Raw genomic sequence first — 16,899 nt, 5'->3', positions numbered from 1 at the left:
GGACAAACAAACATACATACATACATACATACACACATACATACATCGACTGTGCTTTATACATTAGATAAAGCAAGGAATATAGAGCTATGAAAACTAGGACAAACCACCTTAAAAACAGCTTTTATCCGAAAGCAATCATGGCCCTGAACTCAGAATAAAACTGCTCCATATTATTCTTCCAATGTGCAATATAGACCTTAAGTCAACAAGTGCAATTTGTATATTTATTACTATTCGGTTTGTTATTATTTTCTCTCTTCTTGTCTTTTTAACTCTTATTCCTCACACTGAGTCGACTGCACCTTCAATTTCGTTGTTCCTTTGTAAAAATGACAATGACAATAAAGATCTATCTATCTATAAAGAAGTACTGCAGGATTTTATTTCTATTGTGGACCAAGCCTGCATATGTTTGTCTATTTCTGTCTATGTCCAGGTTTTTATAGTTTGTATGTTTGCTGCCCAGTAATAAAACTGAAAGTTAGGAAGAGCCATGCCGCTTTCTGCGTTAGGTCTTTGTAGGGTCACCCTTTGGATACGTGGATGTTTTGAATTCCAAATAAATTAGGTTATGGTTGAGTCTAATTTCTTAAAAAAATAATCTACTGATGTATATTGGAATGTTTTGAAATAGAAAGAGAAGCTTAGGAAGGATATCCACCTTAACAATGTTAATTCTTCCAGCTAAAGTGAGATGAAGGGTTGACTATCTATGCAAGTCTTGCTTAAATTTTTCCATACAGACGGCAAAATTTTATTGATAAAGAGCTTTATATTTACTTGTGATGTTTACCCCTAGGTATTTAAACTGATCTGCGATGATAAAAGGGAAGGTGTCCAATCTAATATTGTGTGCTTGAGAATTCACTGGGAAGAGCACACTTTTATTCAAATTGATTCTGAGACCAGAAATCTTTTGAAATTCTGTTAGGACTGCAGGCACAGTATTTTGTGGGTCTGATATATACAGTACAATATCATCTGCATATAGAAAAACTTTCTGTTCCAGTCCTCTGATAATCCCCTTTATCTCAATAGCATTTCGACAGTGAATTGCGAGTAGCTCAATGGTGATTGCAAAAAGCAGTGGTGATGAAAAGCAGTGTTTCTAATAGGTCTGTTTCTTGGATCCAGATATTAAGGCCTCTTTCATTCAGTATCTAGTCTATGCGTCATATTATAGCTACTAACAAGGGGCTCAACAGGCAGAAGAAAGGAAGGCAGCCCAGAGGTTTGGACAGAGAAGTCTGAAATGGTGTAATGAACAAAGTAAGGGATACTATGGCAGACCAGAAGGCTTAGGCTTTGCTATTTTCATCCCTTACATACTGTATACTCTTTGCTTTCTGCTTGACTGTTCAACTGGTTTGTTAAAACCTCATTTAACACTTTACCAATTCTGGTTGTCATATGGGGTCAGGAATGATTAACAAGCAGGCACTACAGTCCACAATTTTCAATATTTGGGCACTGGTTTAAAACAAAATCCTGAAATCAAATTTGTACTTGTAAATTAACTTTCATATTACACAATTTATGTAGAAAAATTTAAGTTGAGACTGTACCATCACAAAAAAACTGCCAGGCTTGTTAAAAAACAAAAATCAAGTCAGTGCAATCCATTAACCACAACCAATTGTGAATTGAAGGTACATATTTAATTCAAATTTTGTTTTGTAAAACTGTGACAATTATTTTATTGCCAACTTCAATTGCCTTTCTCAAAATGTTTTAATGCAAATAAGATACATAATGCAAGTTCAGTCAGGCTTCCAACAAAGGAACAAAAATATTAAATTATGAAATTTTTGTTTACATATAATACATTTTTCACAAATGTTAATAAATAGTATGCTACAAAGAAGTATCACACAAATTCCAAATAATCATAAACCAAATAAGCTACTAAAAATGTACTTTAAAACTTGAAGATGGATTTTTGCCCCCAATTAAACGGTGTCATTTGGTACAACACAAATTTATAAAATTTTGTATATTTGTGAAAATATTCCTCCTATTGTCAAGACTAAGCTGAATATATGGTATGTGTTAAAAATCACTCCAGGAGGTGTGCCTATTGATCAAGATTTCTGTATATCAAGGCAACTACCTGAATGCTTTGCAGTCAATTCACACTCACAAAACTATTGTATTTCCACAATGGGTCACCAGAAACAGGTAACTGCAACTATTTATCATGCCTGAGTCAATCTTTCGGGAGTTTCAGCATGTTTTAGTTATGCTGAAATTCACAGCTGAAGTTGAAACACAGATACAATTATAATATATAAGATTCAAGTACTGCAACATCCAGAATAAAAAAGCATACAATATCTTTTTTAAACAGTAAATTGAAAGCAATAAAAAAGGAAAAAAAAGTTATTCATAATAACAAAATGAAGTTGCTCAAAGAATGAATATGATGATTCATGGGAAAGGATCTGTAATTATCGAGACAGATTTGACTTCTTAGCCATTTTTGTTGCAATGCTCATACATTATGCCCACTGCTTATAGCTGGAACAAGTATAGAAATCAGAAAAGATTAGAGAAATTTGATGGAATCAACAAGACAGGGTATGAAAAATTATCCAGAAAAATTAATTTATCAGTAAGGTACACAGTACCAGTGTCTGAATTGAATTAAACCTTAATTTGAGTAGATGGAATATATATGTATACCCATATAAATATACTGAATATATTTAAATAAACAAATTATACACATATTCACAATGTACAAGTGAGTGTGGATTTTGACCTTCTGCAATATAAAATATTTCTTCAAGACAGTGCCAAACAGCATGGGATTTCACTGTATCATTCCACTCACCAATCTAGCTTTTGATCAGCAGCAGTTAAAGATGCAAGAGATGCCCCATTTAGAGCCTGACTGCATCCATTGCCTGAAATATATTTCATCTGGTATACAGCGAGATACATGTGTAACCTTTATAGTACACTATTCAACTTATTATTCACAAACTCACAAATATAAACAGCCACACATATTATATTGTTATTTTTTTTACTTTAAACACACCATGCTCTCTTTTTCAGAAATATGCATCCTAAAATAATACTGATTTTAAGGGAGGCATGATTGAATTTTATGTTATACACATTTTTTGTTGGTACTTTAACAATTGATTTATATAAAATGCAAAACTGATAAACCAGTAAAACAAATAACTTAGCCAGTCACCCAAAGTGTAGCAAGAGTGAAATAAAGCCTCCAAGTAGTTAGAACAAAACATGACATAAATTTGACATGCAGGAGAGAATCCGCATAAAATAAAATAAAAACCAGAATAGTACCATGATAAGACTTACTATTTTTGTTGCAAATTAGTGAAATATTAGGTAGGCTGAAGTATACAAAGGGGAGACCGAAAAGAAATAAAAATGTGAACACTAGAACAGAGCATCTTAAAAATTTCTTCTTAAAGGTCTTCATAGGTAGAGTGAAACATTTTGACACATTGCAGAAGTCCACAGTTTTGTTCTGATCTATAAAATAATAAATAGAAATGAATTTAAAATATATTTCAAATAGTATTCTGCAAAAATAAAGGGAAATTTGTGCAAAAACTTAGGAGGCTACAGAAGCTTCCCATTACACTGTAGGCTTGAGGGAACTGCTCATGCAGATGTTGTTTCATTTATACAGTGGAAATTCAGAGTCAAAGAATAGATAATTAAGTCAAATAAAAACAATGAGATGGTCAGGAGTGCACAAAGATGATATTTCACAATTAAAAGGATGTTCAGTTCTGTCATGAAATCATGTTTTCTTCTTACTAACAAATGAACCAATTTCTAAATGTTGCTTATCAGTAAGACAGCATTACTGTTCTTATTAAATTCAAAAGAAAACCTCGAATAGGGAACTCTTCATATTTTTGCAGTCCAAATAATAAGATGTACGAAAGATAAACAGGCAGGCAAATTTGCAGCATATTTAATTCCTCCACAGTAGGTCCAGCGATGGATACGTCTAATTCCACCAGTTGCACATTTAGGTAAACAACTTTGTGGTTTCACTAGTCACATATTTTTCCTGTAAATAAATAAGACTCAAGACCAATTCAAGTTGAAGCCTTTAGAAAGCATGACTGCCTCCAAATCTTTGTCCTCCTCTTTCTCTCTAAGTCTTTGCTCTTCCAAAAGGGCTACAAGGGAGTCCCGCTGTTCAACTACATCAAGCATTTCACTGAGAATACGCTTTTCTTCTGCAAGTTCTTCTTCTGTCTTCAAGTGGTCTGCAACAAATATTAAAAGAATTTTTGCCAAAGGTTCAGTGACTGAATGTTTAAGTATTTCAATCATTTTAAATGTACTTTACAGATATTTATTCTTCCTTAAGAACTAATTAACATGAAATTGTATATTAAGCAATCTCTTAATAATTGTCATTTAATTAACATACTACACGCAGAAATTGTAAGACTACTTGGTCATGGCACTCACTATACACTATTAAAATAAAAACACAAATATAAACGTTTTTTGTCATATTTTCAAATTCATACGCAACATTTCTTCTCAGATGATTTTGAATAACTCAAAGTAATGTTCTATTATACACTATGAAGTGTGCTAGAATATGTTTAAGACAAGAAAGAACATGTTTAATTACTGTACCAAGAGCTGCAAGGACAGCAAATTTTTCATTAATTTTTTACTTTAGGTACTTAAGTCATTAAATACACAAAATGCACTAAAAAGACAAGATGAGGGGATATATCTTTCTTACACTTAAACAAAAAATCATTAATTTCTAAGAAAAAGGGGCATTTCTAGCAACACTATTCAATGCAGAAACGAGCCCAGATGAGACATATTACCGATGCAAATCACAAATATGCACACGGTTTGATGGCTTTTGGATGTGAGTAGGAACAAATGAAGTTCTCACCAAAAAAAAAAAAAAAAAGCTAACACCACCCAGACAGATATCTTGAAAAGACCAGAGAAAAAAGGTACAACATCGCATACTTAAAATCTCAAGGTTTGATAATAATTGTTTATTTTTCAAAGTACCTAAATAATTTTCTACCTCTCAACCTCTATGCCAGTTGTTGGTTAATTTAAAACAAATAGTGACATATCTATTATGACCAAAAAAGAAAAAAAATTACAGATGTTTTTTAGGTGCATTGGTAAAAAAGAATGTAAAGCAACTTAGTCGTCATGAATAAAGTGCACTGTACAAATTTTTTAATTTTGAAAAGCTCTCATTTAAAAGCATTAGCGAATTTACAAAAACATCTTTCTTATAACAGAGAAGCCTCATTTACTGATAAATTTACTTATTTAAAATTATTTTCAGAGAGGTTATTACAATTTGTATATTTTCTTCTTTTCTTCATGTGATAGACCCTCCCAACTGCTAAACTGATCCATGATGAAACACCATCAGTGTGGCAATGAGCATTTGTTTGTGTTAATCTCTGTCATGTCATCTCAATTCTCTACTACTTGAAATTGCATCAGGTAAGTTACTGTAAATGATCTATGTAACTGTCACATCAGGTTGGGAAGAATGCACTGGTACAGAGCGTTGCCGTACACACCACATGATAAAACAGCTGGAGATTCTGGATGGCAACCTAGAGGCAGACACGCAGTCCAGTCCCATCCTCTGAAAATGACCATCTATCTGCCTCAGCTAGATGTTACGTGGGCAACCCCTTGGCCTGGTCCAGCTCCTCTGGTCCTAAACAATGATGATCCTGCGAGCCGGACCACTCTCGGGTAATCAAGCCACATGGCCATAGTGCCATAACAGATTCTCCTTCGTAATTCAGGTAAAGTGCCTCATTCAGAACTCAATCAGGAACCGCTCATTCGAAACAAAGTCAAACCAACACTACCCAAGGATTCTCAAAACAGACACAGTATTGAAGGAGTCCTGTCTTCATCTTAGGTCACTGGATAGCGTCCATGTCACACAACCATGTAGCAAAACAGGAAGCATCAGGACTCTAAAGACTTTTGTCCTTTTGTAAATATATCAGGAGTGCCACACACCTTCTTTAATGAGAAAATTAACAATATAAGATCCCAGATCTCAGCATCACAGTACAAACCGCATACTAGCTTAGTACTAACCCTGTCTCACGTAGCATTCAGCACTTTAGTAATTTTAATCCTGTAACTGAGCAGGAAGTCTTATCTTTAATTTCTAAAATGAAACCCACTACTTGTTCCCTAGATCCAGTGCCAACAAAAGTAGTAAAAAGTGCAATGGATGTTCTTGCAGCACCTATTCTAAACATTATCAATAGTTCATTATTGCATGGCACAGTACCTGATGCACTAAAAGTGTGAGTCATTAAACCATTACTTAAAAAGTCAGACCTAGACCCACACATACTTAATAATTATAGACCTATTTCAAATTTACCCTTTCTCTCTAAAGTACCCTAAGTTCTTGTCAATAAGCCGCGGCTTATCTAAGGAAAAAAGTTGTGAAAATGAAAAAATAGAATATTGGCTTATACATCCATCGCGGGAGTTGCGTTCCAGAGCCACCCGCGAAATAAGAATATCCGCGAAGTAGAAACCATATGTTTATATGGTTATTTTTATATTGTCATGCTTGGGTCACAGATTTGCGCAGAAACACAGGAGGTTGTAGAGAGACAGGAACGTTATTCAAACACTGCAAACAAACATTTGTCTCTTTTTCAAAAGTTTAAACTGTGCTCCATGACAAGACAGAGATGACAGTTCCGTCTCACAATTAAAAGAATGCAAACATATCTTCCTCTTCAAAGGAGTGAAGCAAACAAATCAATATGTCTGTTTGGCTTTTAAGTATGCGAAGCACCGCGGCACAAAGCTGTTGAAGGCGGCAGCTCACACCCCCTCCGTCAGGAGCAGACAAAGAGAGAGAGAGGGAGAGTTTGTTTTTCAGTCAAAAATCAATACGTGCCCTTCGAGCTTTTAAGTATGCGAAGCACTGTGCAGCATGTCTTTTCAGGAATCAGCTTTACAAAAGATAGCAACGTGAGCGTCCGTATCGTCTAGGTGTGCAAACAGCCCCCCTGCTCAATCCCCATACGTCAGGATCACAGATAGTCAGCGCAAGAGAGAGAGAACAGCAAGCCGGGTAGCTTCTCAGCCATCTGCCAATAGCGTCCCTTGTATGAAATCAACTGGGCAAACCAACTGAGGAAGCATGTACCAGAAATTAAAAGACCCATTGTCCGCAGAAATCCGCGATATATATTTAAATATGCTTACATATAAAATCACAATTTAAATGCCCGCTACGCGCTCGTGTTGACTCGGCGACGCCCAGAGCAGAAAGAACGCGCTCCGGCCGCGCCATGCGGGGAGTGAGAGAGACGGCAATATCTCACATTCTCTCCCCCCTTAAAGAAATTAAATGGGCGCGAGTGAGACCACTGACCTCCCTCCTTTCTATTAGTTATAGGTTATAGTACGTTCGGCTTATCCATGAGTCCGGCTTATCTATGATACGATTTTATTTTAAAAATTCGTATGATTTTTGGTCTCCGGCTAATACATGAGTCCGGCTTATAGACAAGAACTTAGGGTACTAGAAAAAGTAGTTGCCAATCAGCTTCAGTCACACCTTACGCATTACAATTTATTTGAGAAATTCCAGTCTGGTTTCTGTACTGGTCATCGTACAGAAACGGCACTAATGCGGGTTGTAAACGACATTCTAATATCCTCCGATGAAGGAAACTCCACTGTAATTATGTTGTTAGACTTAAGCGCAGCATTTGACACCACTGACCATTCTATTTTACTGCACAGGCTAAAAAATGATGTTGAGCTTACAGGCACTGTGCTTGTTTGGTTTAGTTCTTGTTTATCAAATCGATTCCAATTTGTACAGAAATATGCTGACAGTACTCCATTACTATACACAGAAGTGAGATATGGTGTTCCGCAGTACTCAGTACTGGGACCTTTACTGTTTTCAATTTACATACTTCCACTTGGACAAAGTATTGAGCAAAGGCTGTGAATACTTATGTACATGTGATTTCTCAGTTTTTTTATTTTTAATAAATTTACATAAATCTCAAGTAAACTTTTTTCACGTTGTCATTATGGGGTGTTGTGTGTAGAATTCTGAGGAAAAAAATTAATTTAATCCATTTTGGAATAAGGCTGTAACATAACAAAATGTGGAAAAAGTGATGCGCTGTGAATACTTTCCGGATGCACTGTACCTTGGACGAACCCCAGAATCAACTGGAAAAAACGCAGAGGTTCTGCTTTTACTCTGCACAGCACTTACAGTACCAGTATACAGGCCAGCCATGATATCCAGCAACTACTGGGGGATCCCATGAAGTCTCAGGATGTCCCACAAGGCAGCTTGAGTAACTAAGTTGAAAGCTCTACAAAAATCGACAAAGGCTGCAAAGAAACTCTGCTGATATTCGCATTTGTGCTCCATTAGAGCCCTCAGTGCTAGGATGTGGACGATGGTAGGCTTCTTTGATGTAAAACCAGACTGCTGCAGTTGTTGTTAGGTAAGCAAGTAATCATGGATCCTATTGAGGATGACCCTAGCAAGGACCTTACCTGGCACCGAGAGCAGTGTTATTCCCCTGTAGTTGCCACAATCCAGGCGATCGCCCTTCTCTTTCCAGATAAGAGACATGTCTCATTTTTGAGTCAGTTGGGATGACGCCTGTCTCCCAAACGGAAGCAAAATTGCTTGCAAAGCCAGGAGGACCGCCTTACCACCACCCTGGAGAAGCTTGCCCTGGATACCACAGATCCCTGCAACCTTCCCTTCCCCTCAGCAGGTTCACCACCTGTGTAATCTCAGTGAGATTGGGTGGTTCACAGCTAATTGGAGGATCAGCCTCAAGAACCGTGGACCCAGAGATATCCAACGTCTTAGCCGAAGGATCAGATTTAAATAGCTGCTCAAATAACCTGCCCAGTGGGTCACAATTGCAGTGTCATCCATAAAGACCATTCCATCACCTGCCCTGAGTGCGACTCTCCGAGGAACAGATGTAATGCTTCAATACCTCTATAAGCAGGATGTGGGTCACTTGCTCACAGATTCCTCTAACAATCGCCTCCTTGTCTACCCTCAAAGCCCTCACAGCCATCCTTCTCAGTTCCTGGTATAGACTAATGTTGCCATCAAGCCATGTGCTGCAACTCCTCTTGATGACATCCAGGGTTCCCTGTGAGATGAAACACCTCCTTCTAGGAACACCGGTAACACCAACACAACCTTCAGCAACCTTCAGGGTCTCGTTACGAAAGGTCTCCCACATCATACTGGGATCAGCAGTCGCATCCAAGTCCGTAAGTTCCTCACACAAACTGCGCAAACCTTTCAGAAACAGCCTGATCTGGTTGTCTTGCCAGGTCCGGCCTCATTTTCCTAGTATCTGGTAGTCTGCTAGACCTAAGCTGGATCTTTGGAGTAGCAACAACAAGTCTGTGGTCAGCAAGAAAAGCAGAAAGTCATTTCACTTATCTAGAAATGTTCTCTGCAAGCCATTACACATATAGTGAATAAGTAGGTTCTCAGTATTTTTGTTATATTAAAAACAACTTAATTACCTGCAAATTACATTTCAATGTTTATGAGGCTTTACTTTTATGGTTTTATTAATTGGCTGAATTTCAAATTTGCACAATGGCGCTGCTTGCACAGCCTGTATTAGCATATACTTTCACACCGATTATTACAATTGCTGTTATTTATATTGCTATTATGACTAGTAGCATTTTGTCCAAACTATTATTTTTGGTGTAAAAATAAAAAGGCTAATGTGTGTTTCATAAACATTATCTTTATAGTTGTGTCAGGCCCTCACAACTGTAAGACCAACCTGCTTTTTTTTTTCAAAGTTCTGAAATAAATGTAGGTTTCACAATATGCTTGATTTTAGCATGTGCCTAATTTATCTTTTTTTTGGAAATAACTCCAAGTATACTATTTATTAACAATAAATATCTTTTGAGGTAGGGTAGCACAGAATTTAGTGTTACTTCCTCACTGATTCAAAGGCCTGGCATTAAATCCCAGCCTGGTATCTTTCTGCAAAAGAATGGTCTGTATTCACTTTTTCCATGTGGAGTTTTCTTTGCTTACTCTGCATGGATTTCATCCCACATCCTAAACACACATGAGCTCGTTTAATTAGCAATACTAGCAGCACTAACTAGCATGTGTGTTCACCCACTTTTCAGTTGGTTTATGTCTTGTGCATAGTGCACCTAGTATGGAATCCACCTTCCTGAAAACCAGACTAGTATAAGAAGGATCCAGTGCTACTTTTTTTATCAGACAGTATTGCAGTGGCTAAGCAAAAAGATGATGTGGTGATTTGTGATATTGTGTGAACTAACCATTTTTGTTGTCTGATTTAACATTTATTGCTTTTTATACTACAACTACACCTACTCTTTTGTGTCAATTTATTTATTTATAGACAGCATATTTATTCCAGAGTGTTATGATTTTAGCGGTACACACAAAAAAGTTACATAAAACAAAGATCTAAAGATGGAGCAATTTAAATTATTTTTTTATTACTAACACATCAATAGATTAATGAACTTGTATCTAATTTGTACAACTTTACCTTTTCATAATAAGCAGATACTAAGTTAACAATGACAAAAAAATAACTATAACTTACAACAACCCTTGAGAAATGAATATAAAAATACATTTCTGTTAAAGAATAAATATATCTCTTACTATGCTATTATACTAAATTCAATGTTTACTTATAGGATACAGTATATCACCAGTTCCAATAAGTTAATCTCTTTAAGATATAGCAACAATCTGATGAACTTAGTCAATATAAAAGATTTTTTTTCTCTTAAACTAACAAAATTTTCAGAATAAGGATCTGGAAACTTGCAATACCTTCAATGGCCATACGTTCTCGTAACTCCTGTTGTAGTCTGCTTTGTCGATCTTCCAGCTCCAGCTCTCGGGCACTGTGTTAAATCATTGGAAAATGGAAGATATAAATAAAAAACGGACATCATCATAAAAGCAAGCTTGAGAGGGTAAGCAGACACATGACCTTTAATGCAGTGCACAAAGTAAATACTACTGACATTTAACAAAAAATAAGGCAACCTAGCATACATTTTAGTTCTCTGGACTTACAAAATCATCAGCTCAGATTCGTATCTGACTAAGGCATTTTTCTCTTGGACCAGCTTAAACCACTCTTGCATAAGCTTGGGATCATCTTTCTTGCCCATTCCTGAGAGAGAAAAAAAATTACTAATATAAGAAAAGCAAATTCAAAATATTATAATGCAGACATGCAAAGTGGATGGTAATTCAGGCAGTGCAGCCAAAGCCAAGCTGAACAAAGAAAGAGTAAATGAAGAAAACAAGGCTACATTTATCTTTAAATCTGGTTAGACTGGTCAAGTTACTGTAGCATAAATAAACTGATAATATAACATAGATAATAAAATACACTTTAAATTTTATATACAGGTGTAATAAATGTAACCCAAAGATTTCTCTAGAAATATATTTTGTAATTAAGAAGTACAAACTAAACACTGGTCACCTATTCCTTATACTGCAGATAATAAATTATTCAAATGATGTTAAAATGTTCAGCTACTTATTAAATTAAGGTAGAGTTAATCATTATATATGAAGCTGTTATTAGGGGTCTAGCTTGAGAAAAATATGAAAACATTTATCTTATACATGTAAAAATGCACACTTTGAACTTAGTTAATAATTTATTATAAACATGGGCGTAAACATAACATTCATTAATTAATAAGCTAAAGGACGTTTCCCCCCCAAAGCACAATATAAAAACTCTCCAGTACTATTCCAGGCAGTCATCATTTGTTCATCCAAAAAGATGTATTATTTTACTAGTCATGACAGTTTGTATCCTTTGATAATTGTATAGGTTAAAGCACCTATGAAGAACTGTTACGGCATCTTTGGGCAAGCAACAGCACAGTATATTAGAACGCACTAACAGGATATATTTTAGAAGCATCTGAGAGAATATATTCACATAACATGCATAAAGTGATGCAGTTATGCAAGACAAGGTCATCTGTACATTTGAAGAACAAGAAGAGTGCGAGAATTTAGCAAGCAAGAGGAGACCATTCAGTCCATCAGGCTTGATGGTAATATAGTTTATGGAAATCTGGAAGAAGCACAATTAAATATTGACCCTTGCAACAAAAGAAGAGAGGCTGAAAAATAATGTATACACACAAACAAAAAAGCAGTGCAAAATGAAAAGCGAATTAATAAACAGCAGCAATTTATTTACTCTTTGGTAAAGTAGGAGTCCTCATGAACCGAAAACTACTTTCAATTAATTTCAAGACCTGGTCCTAGGCTACAAGTAACAGTCTTGCAGGTTACATATTAAGTCAGTATCACACTGCCCAAGTTTTCCAGTGATTTTCAGTTGTAGCCTTTACTTACTGTACATACTCTTACTGAGCCATGGTGAGTCACTGTGCATATCTGTGAATACCATTTGTGTACTGTGATACCAACAGTGGCAGAGTCATAGCTGTCTGTAACTTGCCACAATGAAATGAATCGGGTTTGATTATGTCTTAAGCCATAGGTGTGGGCTATACTATGTAAGGGAGCTGACAACCAGAGAGCACTCACCTGAAATTATTATGGATTCAATAGGGCTTCAAAGTAAGAAGAAATATGGTTGTTTTGAATGATGCAAACGGAAGACAGGTTCTTATGTGTGACAGAATGGGAAAAGAGGGGCTGAGACTGGAGCTGAACTCAGCAAATGTTTAAAACATTCTGACACCATTAGTGCCGTCAGATACCATGTTAAATGGCTGTCAAAATGAAAAGAGCTTGCAAAATCTGAATGAAATGAGCTTTGTAAATTTTAAACTGTTGCTGAAAACAGTGCTGAAGCAGTCATTTGACTCATTACTCTAGCATAATATATGAAAGCAAAAACATATCCCCAGCAGTTTTTTAACAAATTATTAAAGGATCATGAAAGTTGTATATTAAAGCATTTCAATTCTAGTTATTTAAAGCATGATTTCTAAGGCAACTTACTAGAAATGGAGTCCTTTAATAGTCATATTATTTGCAATGATGCAAATTATGCAATTTGGATGTTTGAATCAAGAAAAAGTGATAAAAAGAAGGTCCTAAACATTAAACATTTTTGAAGCGGCTGTTAAGAATCAAGGCTCAATATACTTGTTCCAGGAAAAAGAAAAAAAGGCTAGTGCTGGTAATTAAATTAACTTGCTATATTTTTTTCCAATTCAAAAAGGAAATCCAAATTATAAAACCAAATCAATCTCTCAATGTTAGCAAAAGTCCAGAAATAATTAATACTGTGAAACTATTTGTTCAAAAGTTTTTAATAAATGCTGTATTCATGCAAGTAAATGTGTACAGCAATCTGACAGTATACATGGCATGATGGTTAAAACAAATTCTGGTTCAACTACAGTCACATTATATCATAATATTGCAGTTATTTAAATGTAAAATATAAAATCACTTCAGAACTGAAACATTCACATTTTTAAAATACTTTTATACATCCTAAATTGAATAAAATCAGCATTCTGGGTAAGAGCCTGGTAATTTTATCTTTTGTTTTAAACTACTTCATCATTGTCTGAATGTATTGTTCGTCATACTCTGACATTAAGCTAAATCATTTTGTTCATTCACAAAGGGAATGGAAAGTTCAGAGATGTCATTGTACTGATAAAATACAAAACACCTTTTATTAAAACTATTTTGGTTATTGCTACATTACTGCATATTGATACATATTACAAAAATGATTTATTTAACTAATGGAGTAAGTTAGCTGTCTAAAGACACTAAGCACATTAAAAATAATATTAGTTGTATTCACTTCATCAAAAGAATATATAATCATGCTCAGCAGGTGCTTGAGTTAAATCTGATGAGCCAGTGGGTACAAATGCTTTAGTGTCCAAACACTGGTAATTCCTGTTCACAACCTACATAAAAGTACCACCTCCAAACAACATTCTATGTACAGTGTCTATTATAAGCTACCTTTAAATCACATAGGAGTCTGATAACCATGATTTGCACCTCAGAAGTGCAATTACCCCTTTTTGTATATTAGCTGAACAGCAGACAAAGAGTAGAGCGGAGCAAATCTATACTGTTTCAGAAAGTTTTCTGGGTACATATATTTTATATCTAAGCCACTCTTTACAGGGTTCTCACTACTCTGCATTTTTTTTTGTTCTTTATTTTGCCTTATACAATTTCTTGTATTAGGAATTTGTTAGTTTTCGCATACCCCTTGGGGTCAGAGCGCAGGGTCAGCCATTGTACAGCGCCCCTGGAGCAATTACAGGTTAAGGGTCTTGCTCAAGGGCCCAGCAGAGTAGGATCTCTTTTGGCAGTGACGGGGATTCAAACCGCCAACCTTCTGGATTCCAGCACAGATCCTTAGCCTCAGAGCCACCACTCTGCCCAAATTTCATGATTATTATTACCAAAATTGGACAAGAAGTGAAGTATCTCACTAATCTATCATAGACTGCATCATCCTCATGTTAAAAAAATGGAGTGAAGGTGGAATTAAAGAGAAAATGTATATTTCTGCAAGACAGATGCAGATTTTTTAACCAAGAAAGGTGAAGAAAAAGTATTTGTTTATCCATCATGGTCAAAATATTTGCAGAGATATAATAAAAATGTGTGCAACTGTTCTGCATAATACTGAGCAATTTTTTGTTATGCAGCCCTTTGAAATTTCACTTCCACCAGCAGAAAAAAAGAGAACAAATATCAGTTTTTTTAAAGACCAACTTATATCTTAGATGGGAGGACGTTTTAGGGTTTTGTGTTTTAAATTACTGAAGTCCAAGCTAAGTAAGTCTGCCGGGCCTCGCCAAAAACAGAACGTGGAGCTCCAGGGATGTTCAGCTGATCCAACTGTTGAAATGGCAACCCAGCTGCAGCGAATGGCAATTGAAATGTTTTTACTTTACCTTCATGGGTGCAGCAAGGGCAGAAGGAGATAGGTCTTCGGCGAGGAGTCCCAACATTAAGTTCAACTACAACAAGGGGGAGAGGAATGCAGGGAAGGAAAGGAGTGAGAAAGAAGGAGAGAGAAAAGTGGAAGGGTGACAGTGCGACAGAGTAAGAGCTCACAGCAAAGGAGAGAATAGGAAAACATAGAAAAGGGGTAGGGAAAGACCAAAGAACAGGGAAAAGGAAAACAAAATCAAAAATAGCAGCTAGAATAAGGAAAAAACACTTGGAAAGAAAACTGACAAGGTTGAGTACTATTACAGAACAAGTTAAAAAATATTTTTAAAAAAACTGTGCAAATGGCACATTTTTATAACTTCTGGTTTTATTCTGGAAAATAAGTCAATTTCAGAAAATAATTCATTCATTTAGTATTTACAATGTATTCATAGTAACTGACTGTAGAAAAATGCATTAAAATGCACAATTTTTCACTCTATTTACAATTTAAAATAAATGCTTAAAAATATTGTCCCATTATTGATAAAACCTATTCTGTATAAATGCAACATAATATCCTCAAGAACCATAAAAAGAACACCTTGTTTCCACTGCCAGCATTATAAGGCCACAAATTATCTGCAATCCTGGCCACAACATAGCCACCTGATAGGCAGTTTGTTTGTCTGCTCTGCTTTCTGCTAATCAGTTTTAAGGATCCGATTTGGAGTTGTGTTTACCTAATCATGCACCTCAGTCTATTTTTAATAACAAGGGTGTTCCATACAAATGATAATTAGTCTTTAAAATACCAGTTACAGGGCGGCATGGCGCAGTGGTAGCGCTGCTGCCTCGCAGTTAGGAGACCCGGGTTCACTTCCCGGGTCCTCCCTGCGTGGAGTTCTCCCCGTGTCTGTGTGGGTTTCCTCCGGGCGCTCCGGTTTCCTCCCACAGTCCAAAGTCATGCAGGTTAGGTGGATTGAGGATTCTAAATTGGCCCTGGTGTGTGGGTGTCCTGCGGTGGGTTGGCACCCTGCCCGGGATTGGTTCCTGCCTTGTGCCCTGTGTTGGCTGGGATTGGCTCCAGCAGACCCCCGTGACCCTGAGTTCAGATTCAGCAGGTTGGAAAATGGATGGATGGATGAATACCAGTTACAGTTGCTTCTGCAGTTTTAATCTTGCATGAAAAAGAGGAAGCATAGTCCTCCCTCTGTATTAGTCAAATCAAATTATATTTATATAGTACCGTTAGTACAGCAATTGCAATTTCAGTTATTTTAAAAAAGAGTTTAAGAAATTTAAAAGGAACAATACAGCAGTAAAACAAACAACGGTATAAACAACAGTACATGCAATCAAAGAACATAATCACCAAAACAGAAAACACCAATGTAAGAGAAAGCAAGACTAAACAGATATGTTTTAAGATTATGTTTAAAAAATGGGCAGTGTTTGCAAGTGTAAGGGAATATTCCTGTTTGTGAATTTATCTGCCTAACTATAATATATACTATTATCATGGACTTAACATTAGTTCATCGACTGTGCTTACTCTCAGATCTTCTTTCAATTTGTTTTTCAGAATGACACAGCATTGTGGGTAAGATTATACTAAAATCATAAAATTCAATATACAGTACAATATTGTGTGTAATTGGAAATCTGAAAAATGTAACTTTTATGGATAGTTGGAATTAAAACTTAACCAAGTAAGGAGTGAACATTGTGGAGTTTGCTTTACTGTAGGACTGGGCAATACATCGAAATTTTTAAATATACTGGGATATAAATAGAGTGGGATATGGATTGAAGCAGTATCGTTTATATCTAGTTTAAATAAAGTCCTGGTGTAATCTTGCAGAAAGCCTTTTTTTCTTATCCCTCAGTGTCTGCTC

At 36.0% G+C, this 16,899-nt stretch overlaps 1 protein-coding gene across 10 annotated transcripts in view; it reads right to left on the bottom strand.

Moving 5' to 3' along the window:
* Nucleotides 1-1,639: 1,639 nt before the first annotated feature.
* mical3a (microtubule associated monooxygenase, calponin and LIM domain containing 3a) overlaps nt 1,640-16,899 on the bottom strand; it is a 431,263-nt gene continuing 416,003 nt past the window's right edge. For 7 of the 10 annotated variants that reach the window (XM_051922884.1, XM_051922886.1, XM_051922891.1 and 4 more), the window contains 4 exons: nt 15,022-15,087; nt 11,153-11,252; nt 10,904-10,977; nt 1,640-4,265 (listed from right to left, as the gene is read on the bottom strand). In XM_051922884.1, the coding sequence (XP_051778844.1) occupies nt 4,081-4,265; nt 10,904-10,977; nt 11,153-11,252; nt 15,022-15,087 (425 nt within the window). In that variant the 3' untranslated portion in view covers nt 1,640-4,080. The remainder of the gene's footprint in view (nt 4,266-10,903; nt 10,978-11,152; nt 11,253-15,021; nt 15,088-16,899) is intronic. The other 3 variants (XM_051922897.1, XM_051922902.1, XM_051922912.1) reach the window with 1 other exon arrangement.

Source organism: Erpetoichthys calabaricus, chromosome 1 (genome assembly GCF_900747795.2).
Source record: "Erpetoichthys calabaricus chromosome 1, fErpCal1.3, whole genome shotgun sequence".
In the NCBI taxonomy this organism is placed as follows: domain Eukaryota; kingdom Metazoa; phylum Chordata; class Cladistia; order Polypteriformes; family Polypteridae; genus Erpetoichthys; species Erpetoichthys calabaricus.
Note: the sequence above shows the minus strand (reverse complement) of the source record. Positions and strands in the feature narration are given on the sequence as shown.